The following is a 23430-nucleotide window of genomic DNA, read 5'->3' on the forward strand; positions in this document are numbered from 1 at the left end:
AACAAGCTTAAACTACAAATTGATTGTTTTATCCATTCATTTTCCATTATGATTTCATTGTTAGATGACAAAAACTTAATTTTACCGAATAAATGGTATTTGTTCTTTGTTTAGAATATTTATATTAGAATATCATCACTTTATGAAAGATGCTCATTTGTTAATACTGTAAATGTTTCATTGATTGATTATTGCGCATTTTTTGGTTCGATTAAATATTTTAAATATTTGTTATTAAATAATTCGAATATTAAAAATTTATTTTTATGCAATTGCAGGTCAAAACTTAGAAGTTATTAATTTATGTGAACAAAATAATTCATCATTTACAGACATATATGAAACAGCTATAGAATTTCATCGAAATGAAATTTTTCATTATCTTTATGAAAATAAAATCGGAAAATTTTCCAATGGTAGACAAAAGTCATTTTCAATGTTTTCTTTTACAAAATCGAATTCCAATATCGAAAATCAAGATAATTGTAATTTAATTGAAGAAAATTTAATATATCTCGGGAAAAAAATGTGTAGAATTTAATAATTATGAAATCTTCATGTTTTTAGAAAAAGAAGGCATGAAAATAACTAATAAAAATACGAAATACATTCCAATAATTATAACAAATTCCAAATTCAATTTTACTATATTTAGATAAATCAGGAAATATAGTGAAATTACTTTTAGATAAATGAATTGATGCTTATGCAAAAAGTATTCATTGAATAATTTTTTATATGTTTCAATAATTTACCTTCCACAACATATCAACCACAGGTGACATATCTATATTAGAAATATGACGATGCAAATAGATGAGTAAGGACTTGATCCCCAAATCTATTTAAAGGAAATATACAAAATATTGCATTTTTCATGTTTCGTACATAGTATACGATGGCACCAAGAATAAATATTTAATACATTTTGTTGGTCCAAAGGGTGAATTTCATTATTAGTATATTTATCAAAAGATATCATAGTGTTTAAATAAATTCACCAAAATCTTCAAAACATTATATTAAAGAATATATAAATCATGATTTAAAGAGAATAACGAATTGAAATTAAATATATTTATCAGATATCTTTTTTTATATAAATATAATATTTTTTTCGTTGTTTTTTATATCCGATTAACATATTAAATGTATTTTAATTTACTAACACTAAAATGTCATTGCATATAGTTGAAACCATCAAACACCAGTATCGGCAATGGATGTGCAAAGAAATTTTCGAGATTTTGTTCCCAAATTCATCGAGTTATGAGATTCCTCATCAGGAATTATCGTTGCATACAGAGATGCTTTTCTTTATCGGAAATATTCTTTTGTACGTCATTTTTCCAAGTCGGCAATGAAACATATTTTCGTCGTTTCTCCCGATCTGGACGAAATGTTTCGACTTACGCCTGAAGTATCCTGTGAGAGCTAATGCGCATGGAAGATTGTTTGTTCACTTCTGATTGAAGGCATAATCAAATTTTTATCCATTTGGAAAGGAGAAACCTCAACGGAGTGGCTTGGGAATTATGATATCATTATATAATTCATCTTATAATCCATCCCACTGGGATATATGATAAATTATATGATGACTTTCTTTGTTACAAGTAAATGTATGGATGTAATAGATAAACGAAACCCGTAGCTAGGGGTGTATTTTTAAAAAAATTAAATTCAGGTTTACAAAAGATCTTGTTTAATATTTAACATACAAAACTGACCTTTATAGCATCTTGTATCATCTGAATTAACTTTTGAAAATATTATAATACTAAAAGAACTTTTTGGAATAAAATTTATTTGCATTTCATTTAATATTGAATAAATACCATAGGAATGTATTAGATAATTCAAACATATTTGACTTTCCATATTCATATAATTTTCAATTTTCTAGGTTATTATATTCAATATTTGCATCAGAGATAACCAACATAAATGTATATATCATTATAAATTTATTTGGTGAGTGATTTTTAATATAACTACCAACGACTTAATAAACCGTTTATGTATCAGACTTGTCCTGTGAAATTTGACAAAAATCAACCGTTAGAAACCCGCCAAAAATCAAATACTTTACAAATAACAGTCAAAAAATGGAAGAAACCAAAACAATTTACCTCCCAGAGAACATCAAAGAAATTATATCTCGCCGTAGTACAAGAGACCCACAAACTAGGTTTCCAGCAAAATTATATGCACTTCTTTCATACGTTTCAGGAAATCCAGAATTAGAAGAAGAAATAGGAATTGCATGGGTTGATAATGAGATTTTTCAGATATGTAAAGCAAAGCTATTAAAAGTCATGCAAATTAAATTAAATACATTAAATGTCAATTTGAAAATTGGAAAGTTCAAACAATTACATTGTGAAAAGCATGGGTGGACTCGATGGCGCCGTGATGGCTTTACCAAACGTGAATGTTTAATGAGCAACTCATATCAAAACTTCAATGAATCTGGGGAAATGGACATATCAGACTGGAAGCAATATCATAAGGATAGCACTATTCAAAGTGAACCCAAAGAATTCCATCTTGGTAAAATGACACCAGATCAAATAGATATGGTTTCACAACAAGCCCTTAAAGAATGGATTGAAATCATTGAAAGTGATACATTTTCATATCAAGCCTCGACCACATATTTTGTTCCTCAAGCAGCTAAGAGATATTGTGCTCCGCGACAATCATATCAAAATTCCTTTGAAGTGCTTATGGCAATTTTTGCACCACAAGAAACGAGTTTTATACGCTTTGATGATTTCTATCGCATATATGCATTTTTTGGACCTGCCGATACATTGATGCTTAAAATTGCATCTCTTTTAGAATGCGCAACAACAGGAACACATTGGCTATATTTTGGCCAACTTCCAACTAATAATGTCACTGTATATGGACATATTGACGAAGTTGAGTCAAATTGTTTGGTAATTCATGAAGCGAATGGTAATGTCACTAAAGTTTGGAATGATCCATTTAAGGACTCAAACAGTGATTACCTAATTGATCAAAATGATAATAGATATAGTTCATGGGAACAGTACTTTCGAGTTCACCCAATAAATGAGACAAATGTGTATACTAATAATGAGATAGAAGAGTTTCATTAAATTGTTTGCACTCCAAAAATTATTTAAAACTTTTACCAAAGAACAATCTTATTTTTTTCTAGATTAATGATGATATTTTTAAATCCATTGTTACTTAGTAAACATCATTTATTATATTATGACCAGAAAAATGCAAAATATTTAAAGAAATAAATAACATTTTACTTGCGGTTCAGAAAGGTTTCTGTGTGTGTTGGCACTTTTTCGTAAGAAACATGAATTTTTGCACGTTGCCAGAACAACCATCCATTGAAAAAGTGATGCCCCGGCCACTATCCCAATTCAAAAATTTGAATAGCTTACCTCACTTCTCAGAATGTCTGTTTCAGGCGCGCTGAAGGAACGTTGCAAGTACACACCATACCTCTCCAAGGTTTGTGACGCAAAAGATACAATTCCTTTATTCAAGAATGGAATGTACGTTGGCTGGTCAGGCTTTACACCAGTAGGTGATCCAAAAGCAGTTCCAATTGCTCTTGCCGATTATGTTGAACAAAACAAGCTCCAAGGAAAGCTCAGATTCAATTTGTTCATTGGTGCTTCTTCTGGTAAAAAGAATGAAGATCGTTGGGCTCAACTTGATATGATTGCTTCTCGTCACCCATATCAAACATCCGAAACTCTTCGTAAATCACTCAACAGTGGCAAAGCTAAGTTTGAAGATAAGCATCTTTCTCAATTCCCACAAGATCTTACATGGGGATTCTACACAAAAGATCGTCATGGCGGCATTGATATTGCTATCATCGAAGCCTCCGAAATCCTTGATGATGGTTCGATTGTTCTTTCAGGTGCTGTTGGTTCAGCTGTTGAAATGTGCTATTGCGCAGATAAGATTATCATTGAACTTAACACAGCTATTCCATCATTCAAGGGATGCCACGATATTGTTGAACCATGGGTTCCACCTGGCAAACCATTAAACATCAGATCTCCATCAGATCGTATCGGATCATTATCAATCAAAGTTGATCCAAGAAAAGTTGCTGCCGTTGTTGAATCCAGACTCATCTTCCCAGGACGTGCTGTTAAAGGCGCCGATAAGGATTCTCGTGCTATTGCATCTTATATTGTTGATTTCCTTCAAAACGAAGTTAAGCAAGGCCGTATGCCAGAGAACCTTTACCCACTCCAATCAGGTGTTGGTAACATAGCTAATGCTGTTGTTGATGGACTTAATGATTCACCATTTGGAAATCTTACAGTTTACACAGAAGTTCTTCAAGAAGCTATGCTCCCAATGTTTGATTCTGGAAAGCTTAAATTCTCTTCATCAACATCCATGACTCTTTCCAAGTGGGACAAATTCTATGATAACTTTGATTTCTATAAGAACAAGATTATCCTTCGTCCACAACAAATTTCTAACTCACCAGAAGTCATCCGTCGTCTTGGTGTCATAGCAATGAACACACCAGTTGAAGTCGACATGTATGGCCACGCCAACTCAACGCATGCTGGGGGCACCCGAATTGTTAACGGTCTCGGCGGTTCAGGTGACTTTGAGCGTAATGGTTACCTCTCAATTATGCACTGTCCTTCTGCACGTAAGACAAAGGCATCACCAACAGGTATTTCTTGCATTGTTCCTATGTGTTCACATATTGACCATACAGAACATGATCTTGATGTCATCGTTACTGAACAAGGTCTTGCTGATATGAGAGGATTATGCCCAGTAGATCGCGCAAGACTTGTTATTGAGAAATGTGCTCACCCAGATTATAGAGATCAACTTACTGACTACTTGAATATGGCTATCAAAGAAACACAATCGAAGGGCCGTGGACATGAGCCACAGATCTTAAGTAGAGTTTTCAAGATGCATACAAACCTTCTTGAAAAACAAACAATGCACCTCGACAGTTGGTAAACATCGAAAATAACATAATAATTTTGTTTTTTTCTTTAAAGATAAAACATGTGAAATGAGAAAAACTTTAAAATTGGGTTCCAAACAAAGAAACAATTTGGCAAATAGGGAAAACTTCTGATGAAATGGATAATGAGAACAAGTCAGAAATTTATTGTTATTAACGTTAATAATAATACATAAGTTTCGTAAAGGTTTGATTTTGGTTTCTCTAATATCTCTCCCTAGCTTGCCTTCGCAAGAGTACATGATACATCAGATTTACCTGGTGGGAGGGCACTCAACACAAATCTAATTACCTATCACCACAGCAGTTACAACGCCTGAATTCTAAGGGTAGCGTACACTTTACAGACTGGGATTACACCAATCCACCCATTATTTCTTTCTATGTTTGAGTTTGTGATTACATATTAATTTATATTAATTTAATTAAAAAGATCTTTTTAAATTTACAGAGATCATGTTAAAAATAACACAACAACACCAATACTTTTGCGTTTGCTGGTCGGATCAAGTATTATCATTGTGAATGATATTAAAATTCTTATTGAAAATTTTCAATTAATTTACTTAAATTTGATTAATAATATGTTATCAGGTGCTTCTTCTTTTGATTTAAAATCGCTGCATAATAAAAAACATTATCTAAATTTTTTTGAAGATTTTTTCAAAACGAAAATATTTGTCACTTTTTGTATTAGATGGAGAATAAACCAGAACAAAGATCTCTACTCTTTGACCCAGAAAGCCCAACTATCAAGAGGGAAATACTTGCAATGATAGTTCAATTTCTTGAAGAAAATGATTTTCAATCTTCAGCCTCAATCCTTCGAACCGAAGCAAGTTTTAGTACAAACTCAGATCTTGACAAAAAGATTGATTTTGATCTTCTTAAGTCATCTCTTTTATCCCAAGATTGGGCCAAAATTGATCAAATGATCAATGAAAAATCATTTTCTGGAAGACTTGTTTATTCTCTTTATAGACATCGTTTCATTGAAATACTATTATCTGGCGACACACATTCGGCTCTTCTCTTTCTTTCGTCTAGACTCCGTCCATTTCGGGCATTTGAAGATCAACCAGGCGATTTCGACCAACTTACCACAATACTCATTGAATCAGCATCTCCAACTTGTTCCAATCCACCACCAGAGCTGGAAGCTTCACTACAGCGCACATTATCCACAATCGATTCACAACAATCAATAATCTCAACACCATCGTCAATGAATGGAAAACTTCCAGAAGAACGTCTTATCCATCTTATTCAACAGGCAGCAGCAAGCCAACTTATGAGTTATCCTCTTGGAAGAATTCGATCAATTGTTAATGATTTCGAACCAGCTTTACTTCCTTCTTACTCAAACAAAGCACTCGAAAATGGCCACACTGGTAACATAAAAGCTATATGCTTCATACCAGGAACAGAAAACCTTCTTTCGGGTGGAAGCAATGGTCGTATTGTATTATGGGATGTAACTCATCAAAGTCAAATAGGGCAATTCATAGGCCATAAAGGACGTGTTTGGACAATTGCTACATGTCCACAATATGCTGTTAGTGGAAGTGCTGATGGAACGATAAAAATTTGGGATACAAAAACCATGAGTATTGCTTCTGCACTTGGTGTCGAAGGTAATGATATTTATGCCGTAGATATTGACAACCTTGGAAGCAAAGTAATTAGTGGAGGTTTTGATAGATCAATTAACTTATGGGATGTGAAAACGGGCTCAATCATTAGTACAATAAAGGGACACAAAGGTCCTGTTACATCCTTATGCTTGGATTCATCTGGAAATCTCGCAATTAGTGGCGGGAAAGACCTTGCGATCCACCTCTGGGATTTGAGGGACTCTATTTCGGTTAGAACGATAGCGCCGGTTTTGGGTGAAGTTTCTTCCGTCACTGCCGATAGGGAGTTTACACGTCTTTTAGCCGCTACCAAAAATAGCACAAATAGAATCTGGGATTTAAGGTCTTCCGACACAGCAATTCTCCTTAAAGGGCATAAAAACACATCAAAGCACTTCGTTAGAGCAAGATTTGGTAGCGAAGGAAGAACTGTTGTTGGCGGATCAGAAGATGGAAAAATTTATACATGGGATGCAGACACTGGAATATTAGTGGAGAAGTTAGATGCACATAAAGGTGGCGCTTTGGATATTATTTATTCAAAGAAACTACAAATGTTCGCTTCATGCGGAGAAGATAGCGTAATTAGATTATGGGAAGAAAAACAAATGGCTTAAATGAAAACACTTTCGTTGATTAGTGACTAGTCATGACTATTAATGATTTTTATTGAATAAATGCTTTTTTATAATAAATTTTTAAATTTTTTTGTTTTTTGTGTTTTATCTGATTTACAAATTTCCCTATTTGAAATACGGTATATCTTTTGGAAACATGTTTCTGGTAAAGGAACGATCAAAATAACTTTTTCAATACGTACTGAAAAACGGTCGCCGGTACGATAGAGCGAAAATTTTAAATTAAATAGTTTACTCATAAATTGAGTGATAACTGAGAATTTCTATACACAACAAAAACTTAGATAATTTTTCTAAAATGAATCAAAAGCAAACGTAGGAGGAGCGGCCTTCCATGTGTGAAAATAACAGAAGGGTTTGACAGAAAAGGTCTCCAGCCTGAAATGCACATAAGGTACTAAGCTCCAGGATGGAATAAATTCGCACCTCCCAAAAAACTATTGATATGACGACGGACTATGCCTTTCAATATGTTATTTTACAACCATTCAATCCGTTCCTTGACCCATGCTGGCTGGATTCGCACCCCCACATTTTATTATAATTTGGATTATCAATAAAGTATACAATATCGGAAACATTTTCAATTGATTATGATCATAATAACAGTTATTAATAATTTAACCATTTTATAAAGCAATCAATACTTTCAAGCTTTTTTCAATTTTTCAATATTACACAAAAAGTCGTGGATATATGATATAACGAGATTTGTTCAGCCAATTTAGAAAATTTTCTCGTTTTTTTAACTTTTTGAATATCGTAAAAAATAAAGTATAAGATAAAAAAGGCAATTGCCTACTCAATATATTCACATCTTAAAATGAGACAATGTTTCAATTTATATACTTCGAGACAACATATTACATGAATTCTTAATTTAAATGATGATATATTTTTTTATATATATTAATATTGAATGACGATACATGTAAAGAATAAACATCAGAAAAAATAACCGAAATTTTCTAGGAAAAACTGGGAGCCGCTCCGATAGATGAAATTGAATGATAATTTTCGAGGAGAAATTACGGTTAGAGTGTCACCCTCTGTTTCGTTCTCATATATTATAATAATATTCAAAAAACAAAATTCGGCGGTTTTTTAAACGGCTTTGTCGCCCTTTCTATTTTTCTAAAATGAATCAAAATCAAGCAGCAACAACAAATCAGAAATCTCAAAAGGAGTGGGAAGCATTTACAGCGCTCAAAAGCATAATCTTTGGTTTGAATATAGATAATTTTGCTCAATCATCAAATTTTATTATCAGCAAGTTTTGTAAAGAATATCCATTATCTTATGATATCATTATATTCCGAATGATATATATATATATATATATATATCTTCTGATTGATAGTAATAATTTTGATATATATTTGAGATTATTACAAGAAATTGAAAAATATGAAGAAAATAATAAAATCAACACAAAAATAATAAATTTATTTTCTCAATTTCTACTTAAAGAAAACACACAAGAATCATTTTATTTACTTAATTACATGATTAAGCATAATTTACTTGAATCAAAATTCATCAAAAATACATTTAATCCATTTTTTGTTCATATTAATCAAGATAAATCAAATGAATATAAATATTTATTTGATCAAGAAAATATTGCTTATGAAGAACTTTCACAAAATGACTTTGCACTTCATAAGCAATTAATTGAAGAAGGAGTTAATCCAAAAGAAATTGCAAAAATAATTCGAAATGATGAAATAGAAAAACTTCAAGATATATCATCTCAAACAAATTTTGATTTTAATCAAACAATTGAACCATCACTTTATGAAAGATGTTCATTTATTAATCATAAAAATGTTACATTAATTGATTATGCAGCATTTTTTTCTTCAGTTAAATGTTTTAAATATTTACTTATGAATAATGCAAGTGTAGAAAACACAGGTAAATATGCAATTGCAGGTGGAAATGAAGAAATTATTCATTTATGTGAACAAAATCATTCATCATTTGAAGGTGCATATGAAACAGCAATTAAGTTTCATCGAAATGATATCTTTAAATATCTTTATGAAAATAAAATTGAAGATATTAACAAATTAAAAGAATTAGGAGAAAAATGTGTTTCATATTTTAATTATGAAATTTTTACATATTTAGAAAAAGAAGGAAAGAAAATTAATAAAAATATCATTAATGAAGCAGCAAAAATTGGAAATATTTTTCTTGTAAAATATTTCCATAAAAATAATCAACTTCCAGGAAATATTTTAGTTTTTGCTTCATTTTCAGGAAATATTGAACTTGTCACATACATTTTAAAGCAAAAAGGAATTGATATTAATGCTAAAGATATTTATTTTAAAAAATTTTAATTTCAAAATAATATTTGGAAATTATTTAAATTATTTCAAACAGCACTTCTGATTGCATCTTCAGAAGGTCATACAGAAATAGTTCAATTACTTCTAGAACAAGAAGGAATTGATGTTAATACTAAAGGTGTTTATTTGTTTTATTTATAATTTATTTTTATAATTTAATATTTCAAAATAATATTTGGAAATTATTTAAATTATTTGAAACAGCACTTATATATGCATCTCGAAATAGTCACAAAGAAATAGTTGAATTATTAAATTCTCAAATCTAAAATGGTGAAATTAAATTAATAAAATTGAATAAAATAAGTGCCGTTTGGTATCATCCAAAATGAAATTAATAAAATTGAATAAAAAAAATTTAATTTCATAAATGTCATAACGTATATCTAAAAATGAAAGAATTTTATTATCTCCAAATTATAAATATGTGAACTTTGTTTGTATGAATAAAATCAAATATATATTTTCTATAATTAATATATAAATTCAGCAAAAAATTGTCTATGAATACAGATGAAATAGAATATAATGAAAATTTTGTTGAATTCTAATATGATCAAAAAATATTAAAATCAGATGTATGAATTGTTTAATAAGTATTTTTCTTTCGAATTTATTATATATTATATATGAAATATATAGCATATGTGATATCACATTATCAAAAAATGTATCTTATATGAGAAAAAAATTAAGATTAACAATTTCGTTGTCAAATAAATAGTAATTTTTATAAAAGATGAATATAAAATAGTTATTCATCAAATAAATGTATATATATCAGTATATATATTAATAAATTGAAAGATTAACTATATGTAATTATAATATATAATATTATCACTTTGGTTTTAGTTAAATTAGATAGCGAATAAAAGATATATATAAATAAGTTGATAATTATCACATAAGCAAATATCAACAACTACTTTTTAATCAGATTTCATTTTAATTTATAAAATAGGAGTGTGAACAATATCAAATAATAAATAAATAGTAGTGTAAATTATATTTTTATCAGTGAATAAAATAAATTAAATGAATTTTTTATTAGCTTCTGGTATGATTTATGCTAATATCAGGATTATATATATTATATTATTACTATTATATATATTATTACTATTATATATATTATTACTATTATATATATTATTACTATTATATATATTATTACTCTTATATATATTATTACTGCTGAACAATGTGGCTCCACTGTTATTTCAAGAAGCAACACGTTTATTCGCGACCATGGTATGCGACTTCATTATACTTTATCTTTTAGCAAATCGTAGACTTCGGGATAGCGTTTGACATCATGTAGCCAATTGCTAAGAGTTGTTATCAATTTACTCAAAAACAAATCGGTTTGAATCGTCGTTATCAAATTGCTTTCTTAAGAAATTGCTTCGTCTGTTTTGGATTCTTCCCATTTTAACATGCTTTCATAGTAATCAAGCTTGATATTGTGTTTGAAATTTTCTTTAATTTTCGATTGAAGATAATTTATTGTCAAAGAAGCAATTGAAAAATCTTATATATTTCTGATCAGTTTTTGCAATATATGTATTTAATTATGCATTGTTTCTTGCACTCATAAATAAATCGATAATCAGATTAAAAATCATTGATATCTCTTTAGTAATCACCTGAAATAACAGGAAATAATTTGTTGATATTCTCTTTTTGAATGACTGATGCTATTTTATTCGATTTATCATAATCATTATTAAATATATTCCTTTTAGAAGAAATGCTTCTTTACCATTTATCTTAGAAAAAACGTTTTTAAATCGTCTGTAATCCATTAATTTCCATGAGGAAGATGCTCCGTAAATTGTTCCCGAATTCATTATGATTTTGTTTAATTTATTGAATTTAAGTAATTCTTGTAAACAATGAAGCTTATGATGATTCATTTTTGGATCATTTGTCTATTTTTGCAACTTCTTCCCAAAGTCCCAATTTTTCGCTTAAAACGTCCTTTTGGCGTATCAAATCCCAATTTTTCTGCTTTCCTCAGAACACTGCCTGTAACAAGTTTAAATCCCAATTTTTGGTTAATCTGTAGTATTCGATTGCTGGAATTTTGCTCTCAAATCCAATTGTCCTCTTTCATAGAACGGGGTGCCCCAAAACGTTACATGGTTTGTTTCATTTTTTTTATAGCTATGATTTCGCTAAAGCACATGCCTATTGATGATAATACTATAAACACAGGAGATAAAAATTTGAATAATTTTCCAACCTGCTTGAAATTCCTAATTGAGATTGAGAAAACTATATTTGATTTAACCGAAGAAAACTTTCAGCCGTCCATTAAAAAAATATTGGAATTATTCGATTCAAATTATCCCTACACATTTAAAACTATTATAAGTAACATCGTTTATAATACATTTTCATCAAAAAAGCAAGTATTTGATATTTACTTAAATTTTTTAAAGACACTTCAAACTAAAGAAGAAGAAATTAATCAAAACACAGTTAAATTAATAGCAATTTTTACCAAACGTATATCTGCAGCAAACACACAAGAAACATATTATTTAATAGAGCAAATGATTGAACAAAATTTAATTGATAAAAATATAACTAAAAACATTAAATCAAAATATTTTGCTCATTATAAACCAAAAGAAGAAAACCTAATCTACCTGCGACTTGAGCTTAATGTATATGGTCAAATAGAAGAATACTTTTTGGAAAATTATGAAGAACTTTCGAAGAATGATTGGGAGCTTCATAAGAAATATATTAAAGAAGGAGTTAATCCAAATGAAATTGCGAAAATAATTCGAAATGATGAAATAGAAAAACTTCAAGAAATATCATCACAAACAAATTTTGATTTTAATCAAATAATTGAACCATCACTTTATGAAAGATGTTCATTTGTTAATCAAAAGAATGTTACATTAATTGATTATGCAGCATTCTTTGGATCAATTAAATGTTTTAAATATTTACTTATGAATGGTGCTAAAGTAAATAAAACAGGTAAATATGCAATTGCAGGTGGAAATGAAGAAATCATTCATTTATGTGAACAAAATCATTCAACATTTGAAGGTGCATATGAAGAAGCAATTGAATTTCATCAAAATGATATCTTTAAATATATTTATGAAAACAAATTAGAAAAAACACAATCAATACCAAAAATGTCTAAAGATAAAACAAATGATTTGATAAGTTTTTGTATTAAAAAAGATAACTATGAAATTTTAGAATTTTTAGAAGAAAACGGAATTAATGTTAATGCTGATAATATAAACGAATCAGCAAGAAATGGAAATTTATTTCTCTTGAAATATTTCCTTCAAAATAATCAAATTCCAAAAGATATTTTATTATTTGCTTCAGAATCAGGAAATATTGAACTTGTAAAATATGTTTTAGAACAAAAAGGAATTGATGTTAATGCAAAAACTATTCATTTGAATAATTTGTAATATGTTTTAATAATTTGAAACAGCACTTCATATAGCAGTTAGAAATAATAATATAGAAATAGTAAAATTACTTTTAGATAAAAAAGGAATTGATGTTAATGCAAAAACTATTCATTTGAATAACTTGTAATATGTTTTAATAATTTGATATATGTTTTAATAATTTGAAACAGCACTTCATATAGCAGTTAGAAATAATAATATAGAAATAGTAAAATTACTTTTAGATAAAGGAATTGATGTTAATGCAAAAACTATTCATTTGAATAATTTGATATATGTTTTAATAATTTGGAATATGTTTTAATAATTTGAAACAGCACTTCATATAGCAGTTAGAAATAATAATATAGAAATAGTAAAATTACTTTTAGATAAAGGAATTGATGTTAATGCAAAAACTATGCATTTGAATAACTTGTAATATGTTTTAATAATTTGATATATGTTTTAATAATTTGATATATGTTTAAATAATTTGATATATGTTTAAATAATTTGAAACAGCACTTCAAATTGCACAACAATTAGGTTACACAGAAATAGTAAATTTACTCCTTGAAAAAATTACAAACGAAAATTCTAATTCAGATTCCTCTTCTACAAATATCAAATCTTCATTTTCAACAAGAAATAGAAATGAAGCGTATATTGCTAATAATCAAAATCAACTCAAAGATCGAATGTATGCAGAAAAAAATCGAAATAATAGTATCAAAACAAAAGTTGATATAAACACACAAACATATGAAAATCATCAAAATTGCAATATACAACATAACAAATATCCCCACAAAGCAAAACGTAAATACATAAACACAATAATATTATAAAGTGCATTATAAGAAAAACTTCAACAAATAATTTTTGGAAAAAATATTACAAAGATAATGCATAAATATTTCATAATAATCGCTTTGGGTTCAACTGAATCGAAATTTTGATATCTGCAAATGTTCTTAAGGTATTTCTTCCGTATTTAATAATAAGTTCACTGGTTGCATCATCGTTTAGAAAATGAAACAGTTTAATTTCCATATTACAAAAGTTACACATAAACAAATGACTTTTTGAAATTGACATGCTTGGAAGCACATTATATAAATATACAATTAGAATTTACCAAAGTAAATATAAATTTTTTTGATAATGATTTAATATATTTAAAATATTTTTTGAATAGCTACTTTTGTGAGATTATATTCTCTTAGAAATTATTTTATTAGATCACAGAAAAAATAAAACCAAGTAATGAATTTTAAAATATATTTTTTTGAGAAATCAAAACACCATATGAAATGTTTTGAAAATGTTTGAAGATAATGAACAAAATATATCTTTAATTTGTATATCATAAAAAATTTTTTTGGGGTAAAATGAATGGTGCTCCCGGATTTGAAAGGAATTGAACGTTGGAAGTTGTTTGCATATTCCTTATGTGGAAGCTCTCAAATTTTGGAAATTAATTCATGAAATGAACATGATATATTTTTTAAAATTATATACTTGTATCCAAAATTTATCTAATTTAAAAGATTTTTGTCAAGACAGATTTTTGAAATTTTGCTTATATCAAAAGTAATCACAATGATTCCATATTTCAAAAACAGCCCATAGATTCCTCTTGATCATAAATTATTTTATTCTTTGATGATTTTAAGCGAGTGTGAACTTAAAAATTTGACATATAATATCAAAATATTTTGTATTATAATATTTTGTTTTTTTGATAAATTCTTCTATACTTTTATTTAAAAATATTCAATTGTTTTATAAATTATATATCCATTTTTGGCAATCATTCAATCCAAGTATTCATATTAATTATATTTATTCACATCAATTCGAGGGTAGCTACCCCCACGAAATTTTCGTTCTTAAGCCCATAACAAACTATGTCAAATTAATAATTGTTTTTTTATCTTCTTAAATGGCCATATATGGCCATTTGTGAATACATTAACGTACACCATACGTTAAGATCATTTGTTTGTTTAGTCAGATGGAAAACTGTTCCCCAAATGAACTAATTGAAGAGTTTGATAAAGAAGTTATTAAAAGATGCAATACTATTAGAATGAATTCAGAAAATACAGCAAGCAACATGAAAAATGCATTTGAATTAATATTATCATCTATACCCGAAAGCATACGCAAGATGCCAATTAAGGTTCTCGTTAAAAAATATGATGGAGATATACAAAAGGCCATTACTCATTTAAGTCACACATCATCAACTCCACACAAATCTCGAAATCCCCGCACTCCAAAGAGTGTAAAATTCACCAAAAGTATTCATGCAACTCCGGCAACTCCATTTCTTGCTCAGATTCTTAAACAAAAGGCTGAACAAGAAAATCGATTACTCGCTAATAAATCACAAAAGCGCACTCACTTACAAACACCCACTCGTGCCCGTCCTACGACAAAGAATATTACAAGTACACCAAAATCTCGAACATTTACACCAACAAAAACGAAAAGACCTCAAAAACAAGTTCGTTAATACACCGAAAAAAAATTGTTTAAATCAATAAATTTAACTAATAATTTCGATATAATTTTGTTTTCCGCCTCTAAATATCTTTTTATATGAACCATTCCAAATCACATATGCACACAACGAACCTAAAAAGAAACCAGCAGTCGCATCATCTGTGTGATTCCTATACGAACGGATAGACATTGACCCGATTATTAACCCTGCAAAATAAGGAAGAAGAGAGAGACATTGGAACCATGTTGAGCTTGATTTTGTGAATTTTTGCATGAAAAGCGTGAAGAAAAGAGATGATGAAGAAACAAGAGTGGCTGTTGTGGATGGAAATGAAAGGAATTCATTGTTAGTATCATATTTGCTGAGTTGTTGGCATGGATTTGTTGTATTTGTACCGCACCGAGAAAAGATATCGGGACGAGCTCGTCCAACAAAAAGGGAAACAGATATGCAAACAACGCATGACATCATCACCGAACATGCATGGATCCATATAGCAGAGAATAAATGAAATTCATTGGTGACGGAACAAATCTTTTTTTGAATGAAGTAAAGAATTACAAAAAGAATCCACATGAGTAAAAACGAAAACAAAAGAGGTAATATAAATTCGAATAAGGGAATATCTTTATACGGGAAATTGGAAAGAGAATCATTTTCTGGGATAAATAATCTGTGGGAATTAATAAATGAAAATCCAACATAAAAAGAACAGAGAACCACTGCAGTGATAAATTCTTTGATTGCAAATCTCTCGGAAAAACTTGATTTTGGAGGGTCCAACTTATTTTGGATTCAGGGTGCCCTAAAACGTATCGTTTAAACGTCTTCATTTCAAAGAGTTTTCACTCAAAAAATAGGAAATTTCCTTTCGAAAGCAAAAAAACACCTAACACATTAAACAAAATTAACAAGGACACTAAAAACTTGATTTACTTTGAATTTTACAAAATTTATTGATTGAACAATTTGGTAGAAAATCATTATTTTAATCTAAATCATCTCTCTCAAAATAAATAAATAAATAAATAAATAAAACACAAATATGTATGCTGTTGGACTCAAGAAAGCATTGAACATTTCTTTTACCCTTTAGCAAACCATATTTTCAATCCAGAAAAAATGGGATATGAAAATAATGAGTTTATGCCAAAAGTATGGATAGTTCACTCTTTGGAAGTTGGACCATATGTACGAAGCTCATATGTATCCTTTGCTGTTGAGATAACCCGATAACGTTCGTGGAATCCTTGCTTCTGAAGGAACTTACGAGCATAGTAACGAACAGCACGCTTTGAATACTCGACGTTGCATGTGATAACAATACTACTTTCCTTTGCGTCGGCTTCAATTGTTACCTTGTTTTTAAGATTGTTGACAAGCTTGTGAACCTTCATCTTCTTTTGAAGATATTCAACAAAGTCTTGAAGTGAGAAAACTTTATCAGATATTGGTGAAGCAGAATCAATCTTATAAACAGCAAACATTAAAGTGACTTGAAAAGTGACTTTTGGCCCAGCCACGACGATAGAAAGCCGCTACTATTGAGTCGGATTTGATCATCCACTTTTCTGTTGAACTTTTGAAAGCACTTTTTGAATCGAAATTACATACGTTATTAAATGGCTCAAACAGATTTATCTATTATTTCTGAAAGTATTAAAAATTTATATCAAATTGGATTTTCTGTTTATGTACATTGTTCTAAAGTTCATTCTCTTATTCAAGCATTTAAATCAGCAGATCAAATTTTATCCAATATCAAGTTAAGCCATAAAATAAAACTAGCTACTATTTTTTCAAACATAATTTCTACCATTGAACAATTCAAGCAAATTTGTATTAATTGTGGTAGAAATATTTTTCTTAATTTTGTTTTAACAACTCCATTAAGACAAGTATATACAGAAATTTTATCAATAAGAAATGCCTTAAAAAGCAACTTCAATAACCTTGGACTCAAAAATGTTAGTGAGTTATTTGAAATATCAGAACATGATTTACAAATGCAAAATATTGTTGATATCAAACGAATTTTCCATATTATTGTTCAACTTCGAAAACAAAAAGTTGTTTTATCACGACAAGATGTTCTTCAAAAAATGGCATCACGATTAAAATCAATTAATTCCTATAACATCCAAATTGGCGAAGAAGATTGTGAATTTGTTGCAATTCCACCACTTCCCATACGTATTGATTTCATATTAAATTTTTCTGATCTTGAAATCATTTCTGAGATTGGTAGTGGTATCTCAGGTAAAGTATACAAAGGAAGGCATAAACCAACGAATCGTTTTGTAGCCATTAAAGTTCTTCACAACCAAGATCAACAAACGCTAACATTTCGTAGGGAAATTTCAATACTTTCTTCGTTAAACAATCCATTTATCGTAGAATTCATAGGTTATACTAACAAGTCACCATTTTGTATTGTAACTGAATTACTTTCAAGTTCGTTACGTGCGAAACTTAACTCTCCTACATTTTTATCATCATCTGAGAAAACCATCATAGCCATTGATATTGCATTTGGACTTTTATATTTACATGAACGTAATATAATTCATCGTGATCTTAAAAGTCCGAATGTAATTCTTACTAATGATAATAGAGCGAAGATTTGTGATTTTGGACTTTCACGACTTCGTTCTAATAAACCATTAACTGGTAACATTGGTACCACTTCATGGATGGCACCTGAAGTATTAATATCATCACCTATATATGACACAAAAGTTGATATTTATAGTTATGGGATTTTATTATGGGAATTATTAACATGTGAAATTCCTTATAAAGGAATTCCAAGTGAAAAACTTCCGACTTTAATAGTGAATGAAAATTTAAGGCCAAAAATACCAAAAAATACTCCTCCGAAATTAACATTTTTAATTAATTCATGTTTAAAATCAAATCCTAAAGAGCGTCCCACGATAAATGAAGTTATACAATTATTATCTTCTCCTCAAACACATTTTCCTGGATCTGATTCACAATATGTATTACGTACAACGAATTTAATACGTAAACATTCACGTTCAATATCAGACCCTTATAAAATGATTAAAACAATTGATACCAAATTTAAGCCTAAAGTAAATTTAAATTCTTTAGTTACACAACCAAATTCTTCTACATTAAATAAAATAATTGATGATTATCGACGAATATTAAAATCGGGGAAAATTACAATTGTAATGATACAAAATTTAATTAATGCAATTAATATTTCACATATATCAAATAAGCCAATGTTAATACAGTTATTATCGGAAACTTTAATATTATTTCCAAAAATGATAACTTGTTTAAATCAATTTAATGGAATTGAAATTATAATTAAACTTTTAAATGAACCTGATATTGAAACCATTGAATCGACATTAATATTACTTCAAACTAATATATGTAATGAAATAATTAACATTGATTTAATTAAAGAATTATTGTTATTTAATTCAAATGAAAATTATAATATTCGGAATAAAGCAATTCAAATTCTATTTAAAATAATCGATTTTAAATTTGATTTTCTTTTAGGTTTTCCTTCGTTTTTAAGTCGTTTTATAATATTTTCTTTAAAACCTTTAACGAAAACAAATTTATTAAATTTACTTAAATATACTTTGTTATTTATACAAAAAACTTCTTCAATAGCAAATGAAACAATTTCTTGTTTAATTTATTTATTGGTAATGTTTCAAAACAAAAGACAAATATTAAATATACTGAAATATGTTTTAAGATTTGATAATTTTAATAATTTGATTTCACGTGATGTATGGGAATCAGCTTCATTAAGTTTTGATCAAGATTCAATATTTTTTACACATTACATTGATATAATACCAACACAATATAAAGAAATGATTTCTGTTTTATTTTCGACATGTTCCAAAGACAAAAACGCAATTTTAGTGCTAATAAAAATGGCTAAAAAAAATGAATATGGAATATGTATAAGTGATTTATTACCTATACATTTAAAAAACCAAAATTCATTAGTGTTAAAGTTATATGAAAATTTAATCGAAATTCCTTTTTGTCATGAAAAAATTTCATATCAAACTGAGTTCTTTTTAATATGTAAAGATTTTTTGCATACGAAAAACCAACAAAAAATTTGTAATTTAATTCGTGAAATTCCAGTTCATCAAGAAATTGTTGAAAATAGTGGAATACATTCACGAATCGTTGAGTTAATATTAGAAACAAATTCACATGAATCGTTATGGAATTTGATTTCTGTTGTTTTCCATTTTTGTGACGGCGGAAAGTTTACTTCGTTTAGATTAATATGTCCAAAACTTTCCGAATTGTTAAGTTCGACAAACGATAAAATTCGTCTTGCGTCTTTTTTATGTTTAACTAATTTAATCGATAAGAATTCATTTGGAATAAATTATACTTTGTTTTTAATGACTGCAGTGGAATTCGCAAATTCACCAATTAATAGTATACAAAAGAGTTCCGTTCTTTCTTTTAAAAATTTCGAGTTCCAAATGAAATCAAATGTTTCTGATGTGTTGCAACATTTTTTGTCTAATTTTAAGATGAAAAATAAGGCAACAATGGAAATAGCAAATATGTTCCTAAAGAATCCAAAATGTGATACATTTAGCAATGAACAAATAAATATGCTACAAAAAATCGCACAATAATATATATTGTTATTAATAAAATATAAAATTTATTAAAAATTCTTTTTAACTTTATATACAATTTTGAAGAATAAATAAAGTAATTATTTTTACTTTTAGTAATTTTTTTTGAATATATATTCTACATAATTCTTCAACAAGGTTAAATACCAAATTATTGAATGTACTAATAGAATATATTGAACTTAAAATTGTGAAGTGTGTTTGATTTTATCGTCGTCTGAATTCCCCTTTGTTCGAACAAAACAATTTTGGATGAATGGCAATTCTGTTCCAGAATTAAATATCGATTTCCTCTACAAAAAAGATAAATCGATTGACATCAATACTAAAATTAAAATGGCAATTGCACTTCTTCAAAATAATCAAATATCACCAGAAACCCTTTTAAATTGGTTACTTACAACATTTTCAACTGATGTTAATTTCCAAACTTCAGAAGCTCCATGGAATCTTCTTAATATTCTTCTTCATAATGATAAACTCAAAAATGTTCGTTTTTCTTTTTCAATCAAAACTTCTTCACTCGCACAAATATACAAAGCACCTTATCATGAAGTATGTTTTTCTACTCTCCAATATTTAATTCAAAATTATCCAAATTTATGGCGTCCATCATATCAAAGCTTAGTTCCACCAATTTCCGAATGTTTAGAATCAGGAATTCATCCAAATGAAATTTCTTTACTTTTACAAATTTTAATTAATCATCATGATGTAATTGCTGCTTCTGATTCAATCTTTAATCTAACAGTTGAAAAGCTAATGAAGCCATTACTTAAAAATCTCGAACAACTTGACAAACCTAAAGTATTTACTTTTCTTACATCAACTCTTTGTATTCCATTTTTTGTCAGAAAAGCCACCAATGACACAAACAACAAAGTTACAAGTTCACTCATAACCATATTCAATGAGTTTCCAAATGCTAGTATACAATTTGCAGGACCATTTATCAAAGCATTTTATCAACAAGTTTTTCTTCTTAATGTACAAAAAAACCTTGAATTTCCGATGGCCATCATCAAGAATAGTCGAACGCTTGACATTGCTGTCCCTATTCTTCGAGAAACTCGATTGATGAACATATATACAATTGAAGTTGAATCCAAAGATTTTGATTTATTAATGTCACTTGGCGAACGTAGTGTCCAAGAAAAGCATTCAGGGACATTATATGAGCTCGGGCAACTTGATTTTAGAATAATTCATACCTTATTAAAACATATTATACCATTTTCAGATATACTTACGGAAGAACTTCTTTTGCTTATACTAGACAATGTTTTTAAGCTTCGTAATCCACTAATTTTATTTGAAGGTGGTGAACTTCCTCTTTATATATTACAAAATGACAAATTCATTGGTCAATATTGTCAAAATGTCTCATATTTAGTCTCAAACCAATTAAGTTTATTGCTTAAATATTTAATATCCAAACCAGATAACATTGATACATCAGTCTTATTATATTGGACCATAAAATCCGGCCGGTTAACGGTCGAGCACATTGATATTTTGACATTTTTGGCAAACGATTGTTGTCAAAATCCATGGCGGTTTACGGCTGCGGTTATTGCCTCAAAAAGTCTACAAATTCAATTGCCACCTCCAACATCATTTGTTGTTGATGCGCAAACAAACCCTGTGATTTTGGATTGTTTCTTATATGAGAATTATGGCCTATTAACAATACCAACGTTTGTTAATAAGTATCAAATTGTACCAAAGATACCATCACCAGAAATGGAAGATAACGAAACGTTTCGATTAGCATTTATAATCACCAATTTACCATTTTTAGTTCAATCTTTTAACGAATCAGATTTAATGATTATTTTAAAGTTTATTATTCAGAAATGTATTTATGCTCAACATATTCAATCCCCACAGACCATATCAGATTATTGTTTATGTTTATTACATAACACAATGTTTTATGAGTCATATGAACTCCGAAATATCTTTACTAAAGTCATCAAAGAATTTTTACCAAGTTATCATTTCCAAAGAGTTACTGAAGTTACACCCAAACAACAAATTCGGAGTGCCATTATAGCATCAATGCCACAACAATTTCTACATCCCAAAGTATCAATGTCAGCATTTAATGGGATATTTAAATCCATTTGTTATCAAGAAAGCGTTGGACTCATAATTTGTCCAGAAATATTTTCACGGTTAAACTTAATACAATGTTTATTAAATTGTTCTAATAATATACCACTTTCATCAATTAATCATAACATTAATGATATTATAATGCAATGTCCAAAAGAAGCGATCATTGACTTATTACCTATTTTATTACAAAGGTATGGAAAGTTCCCAACAATTGATATCAATAATCCATATCAATTAATAATGTTATGTAAATATTGTTATATTACGAAACAACAATTACCATTTGAAGAAACATATTTTCAAGATGACATTAATTCATTTTGCGCACAACTTAAAGTAGGTCAAAAGAGTACATTTGAGATATTACAAAACAAAAATATCATTGAAATGAACATTAATGATATAATACAAATCATTGATTCCATCGAAACGTTTAATGATTTTTCGGATGAATTTATTAATAATATAATACAAATGTTATATGAAAATGAAAATGATATTGATCCAAATATATTAACAAATTTCGTATTAAAAATACCAAAACAAAATTTAATATATTTATTACAAAATATTAAAGTCGAATATTATTATTATATATTTTCGAAGTTAAATATAACAAAAGAAGATATTAATGATTTCACTATATATATAATACAAATGATTAAAAACATTTCGACTTTGGGTCAATACAAAGAAATTTGTACATTTCCAATTAGTAAATATTATAACGAAGAAATAATTCAATACATAATATTAAACTTAATAACTTTCACAAATAGAAACACATTAAAAATCGATGAAATTTGTATCATTGCAAATAGTATTACATTAATTCTGATAAATTGTCGAAGAGAAACATATAAAAATTTGTACATAATAACTGAAGTAATACGTAAAGTTTCTTCTTTGTTCATTAAAAATGTTGTAATAAATACACCAAATTATAAACAGTTAAGAACAATGTCGAAAATGTTCATCGAATTGGCAAAAATGAACGCTGATAACTTCCAATACATAATATCAAGTTTCGTGTCAAACTTTTCGTTGTATCAA

At 28.4% G+C, this 23430-nt stretch overlaps 4 protein-coding genes across 4 annotated transcripts; 3 read left to right on the plus strand and 1 right to left on the minus strand.

Annotated features, from left to right (window-relative positions):
* Positions 1 to 2108: 2108 nt before the first annotated feature.
* GO595_007289 (39 kDa initiator binding protein) lies at positions 2109 to 3128 on the plus strand (the record flags this gene model as incomplete). Its single annotated transcript, XM_067920736.1, has 1 exon — positions 2109 to 3128. The coding sequence occupies one exon, from the start codon at positions 2109 to 2111 to the stop codon at positions 3126 to 3128; it is 1020 nt and encodes a 339-aa protein (XP_067772808.1).
* A 316-nt stretch (positions 3129 to 3444) lies between these two features.
* Positions 3445 to 5001, plus strand: GO595_007290 (Acetyl-CoA hydrolase; the record flags this gene model as incomplete). Its single annotated transcript, XM_067920737.1, has 1 exon — positions 3445 to 5001. The coding sequence occupies one exon, from the start codon at positions 3445 to 3447 to the stop codon at positions 4999 to 5001; it is 1557 nt and encodes a 518-aa protein (XP_067772809.1).
* Positions 5002 to 5705: 704 nt separating this feature from the next.
* Positions 5706 to 7259, plus strand: GO595_007291 (WD40 repeat-like protein; the record flags this gene model as incomplete). The annotated part of the gene is made up of 1 exon (XM_067920740.1): positions 5706 to 7259. The coding sequence occupies one exon, from the start codon at positions 5706 to 5708 to the stop codon at positions 7257 to 7259; it is 1554 nt and encodes a 517-aa protein (XP_067772810.1).
* Positions 7260 to 16755: 9496 nt separating this feature from the next.
* Positions 16756 to 17076, minus strand: GO595_007292 (60S ribosomal protein L22-1; the record flags this gene model as incomplete). The annotated part of the gene is made up of 1 exon (XM_067920741.1): positions 16756 to 17076. One exon carries the CDS (start codon positions 17074 to 17076, stop codon positions 16756 to 16758), a length of 321 nt encoding a protein of 106 aa, XP_067772811.1.
* Between the last annotated feature and the right edge of the window lie 6354 nt (positions 17077 to 23430).

Source organism: Histomonas meleagridis (genome assembly GCF_020186115.1).
Source record: "Histomonas meleagridis strain 2922-C6/04-10x chromosome Unknown contig_51, whole genome shotgun sequence".
In the NCBI taxonomy this organism is placed as follows: domain Eukaryota; phylum Parabasalia; order Tritrichomonadida; family Dientamoebidae; genus Histomonas; species Histomonas meleagridis.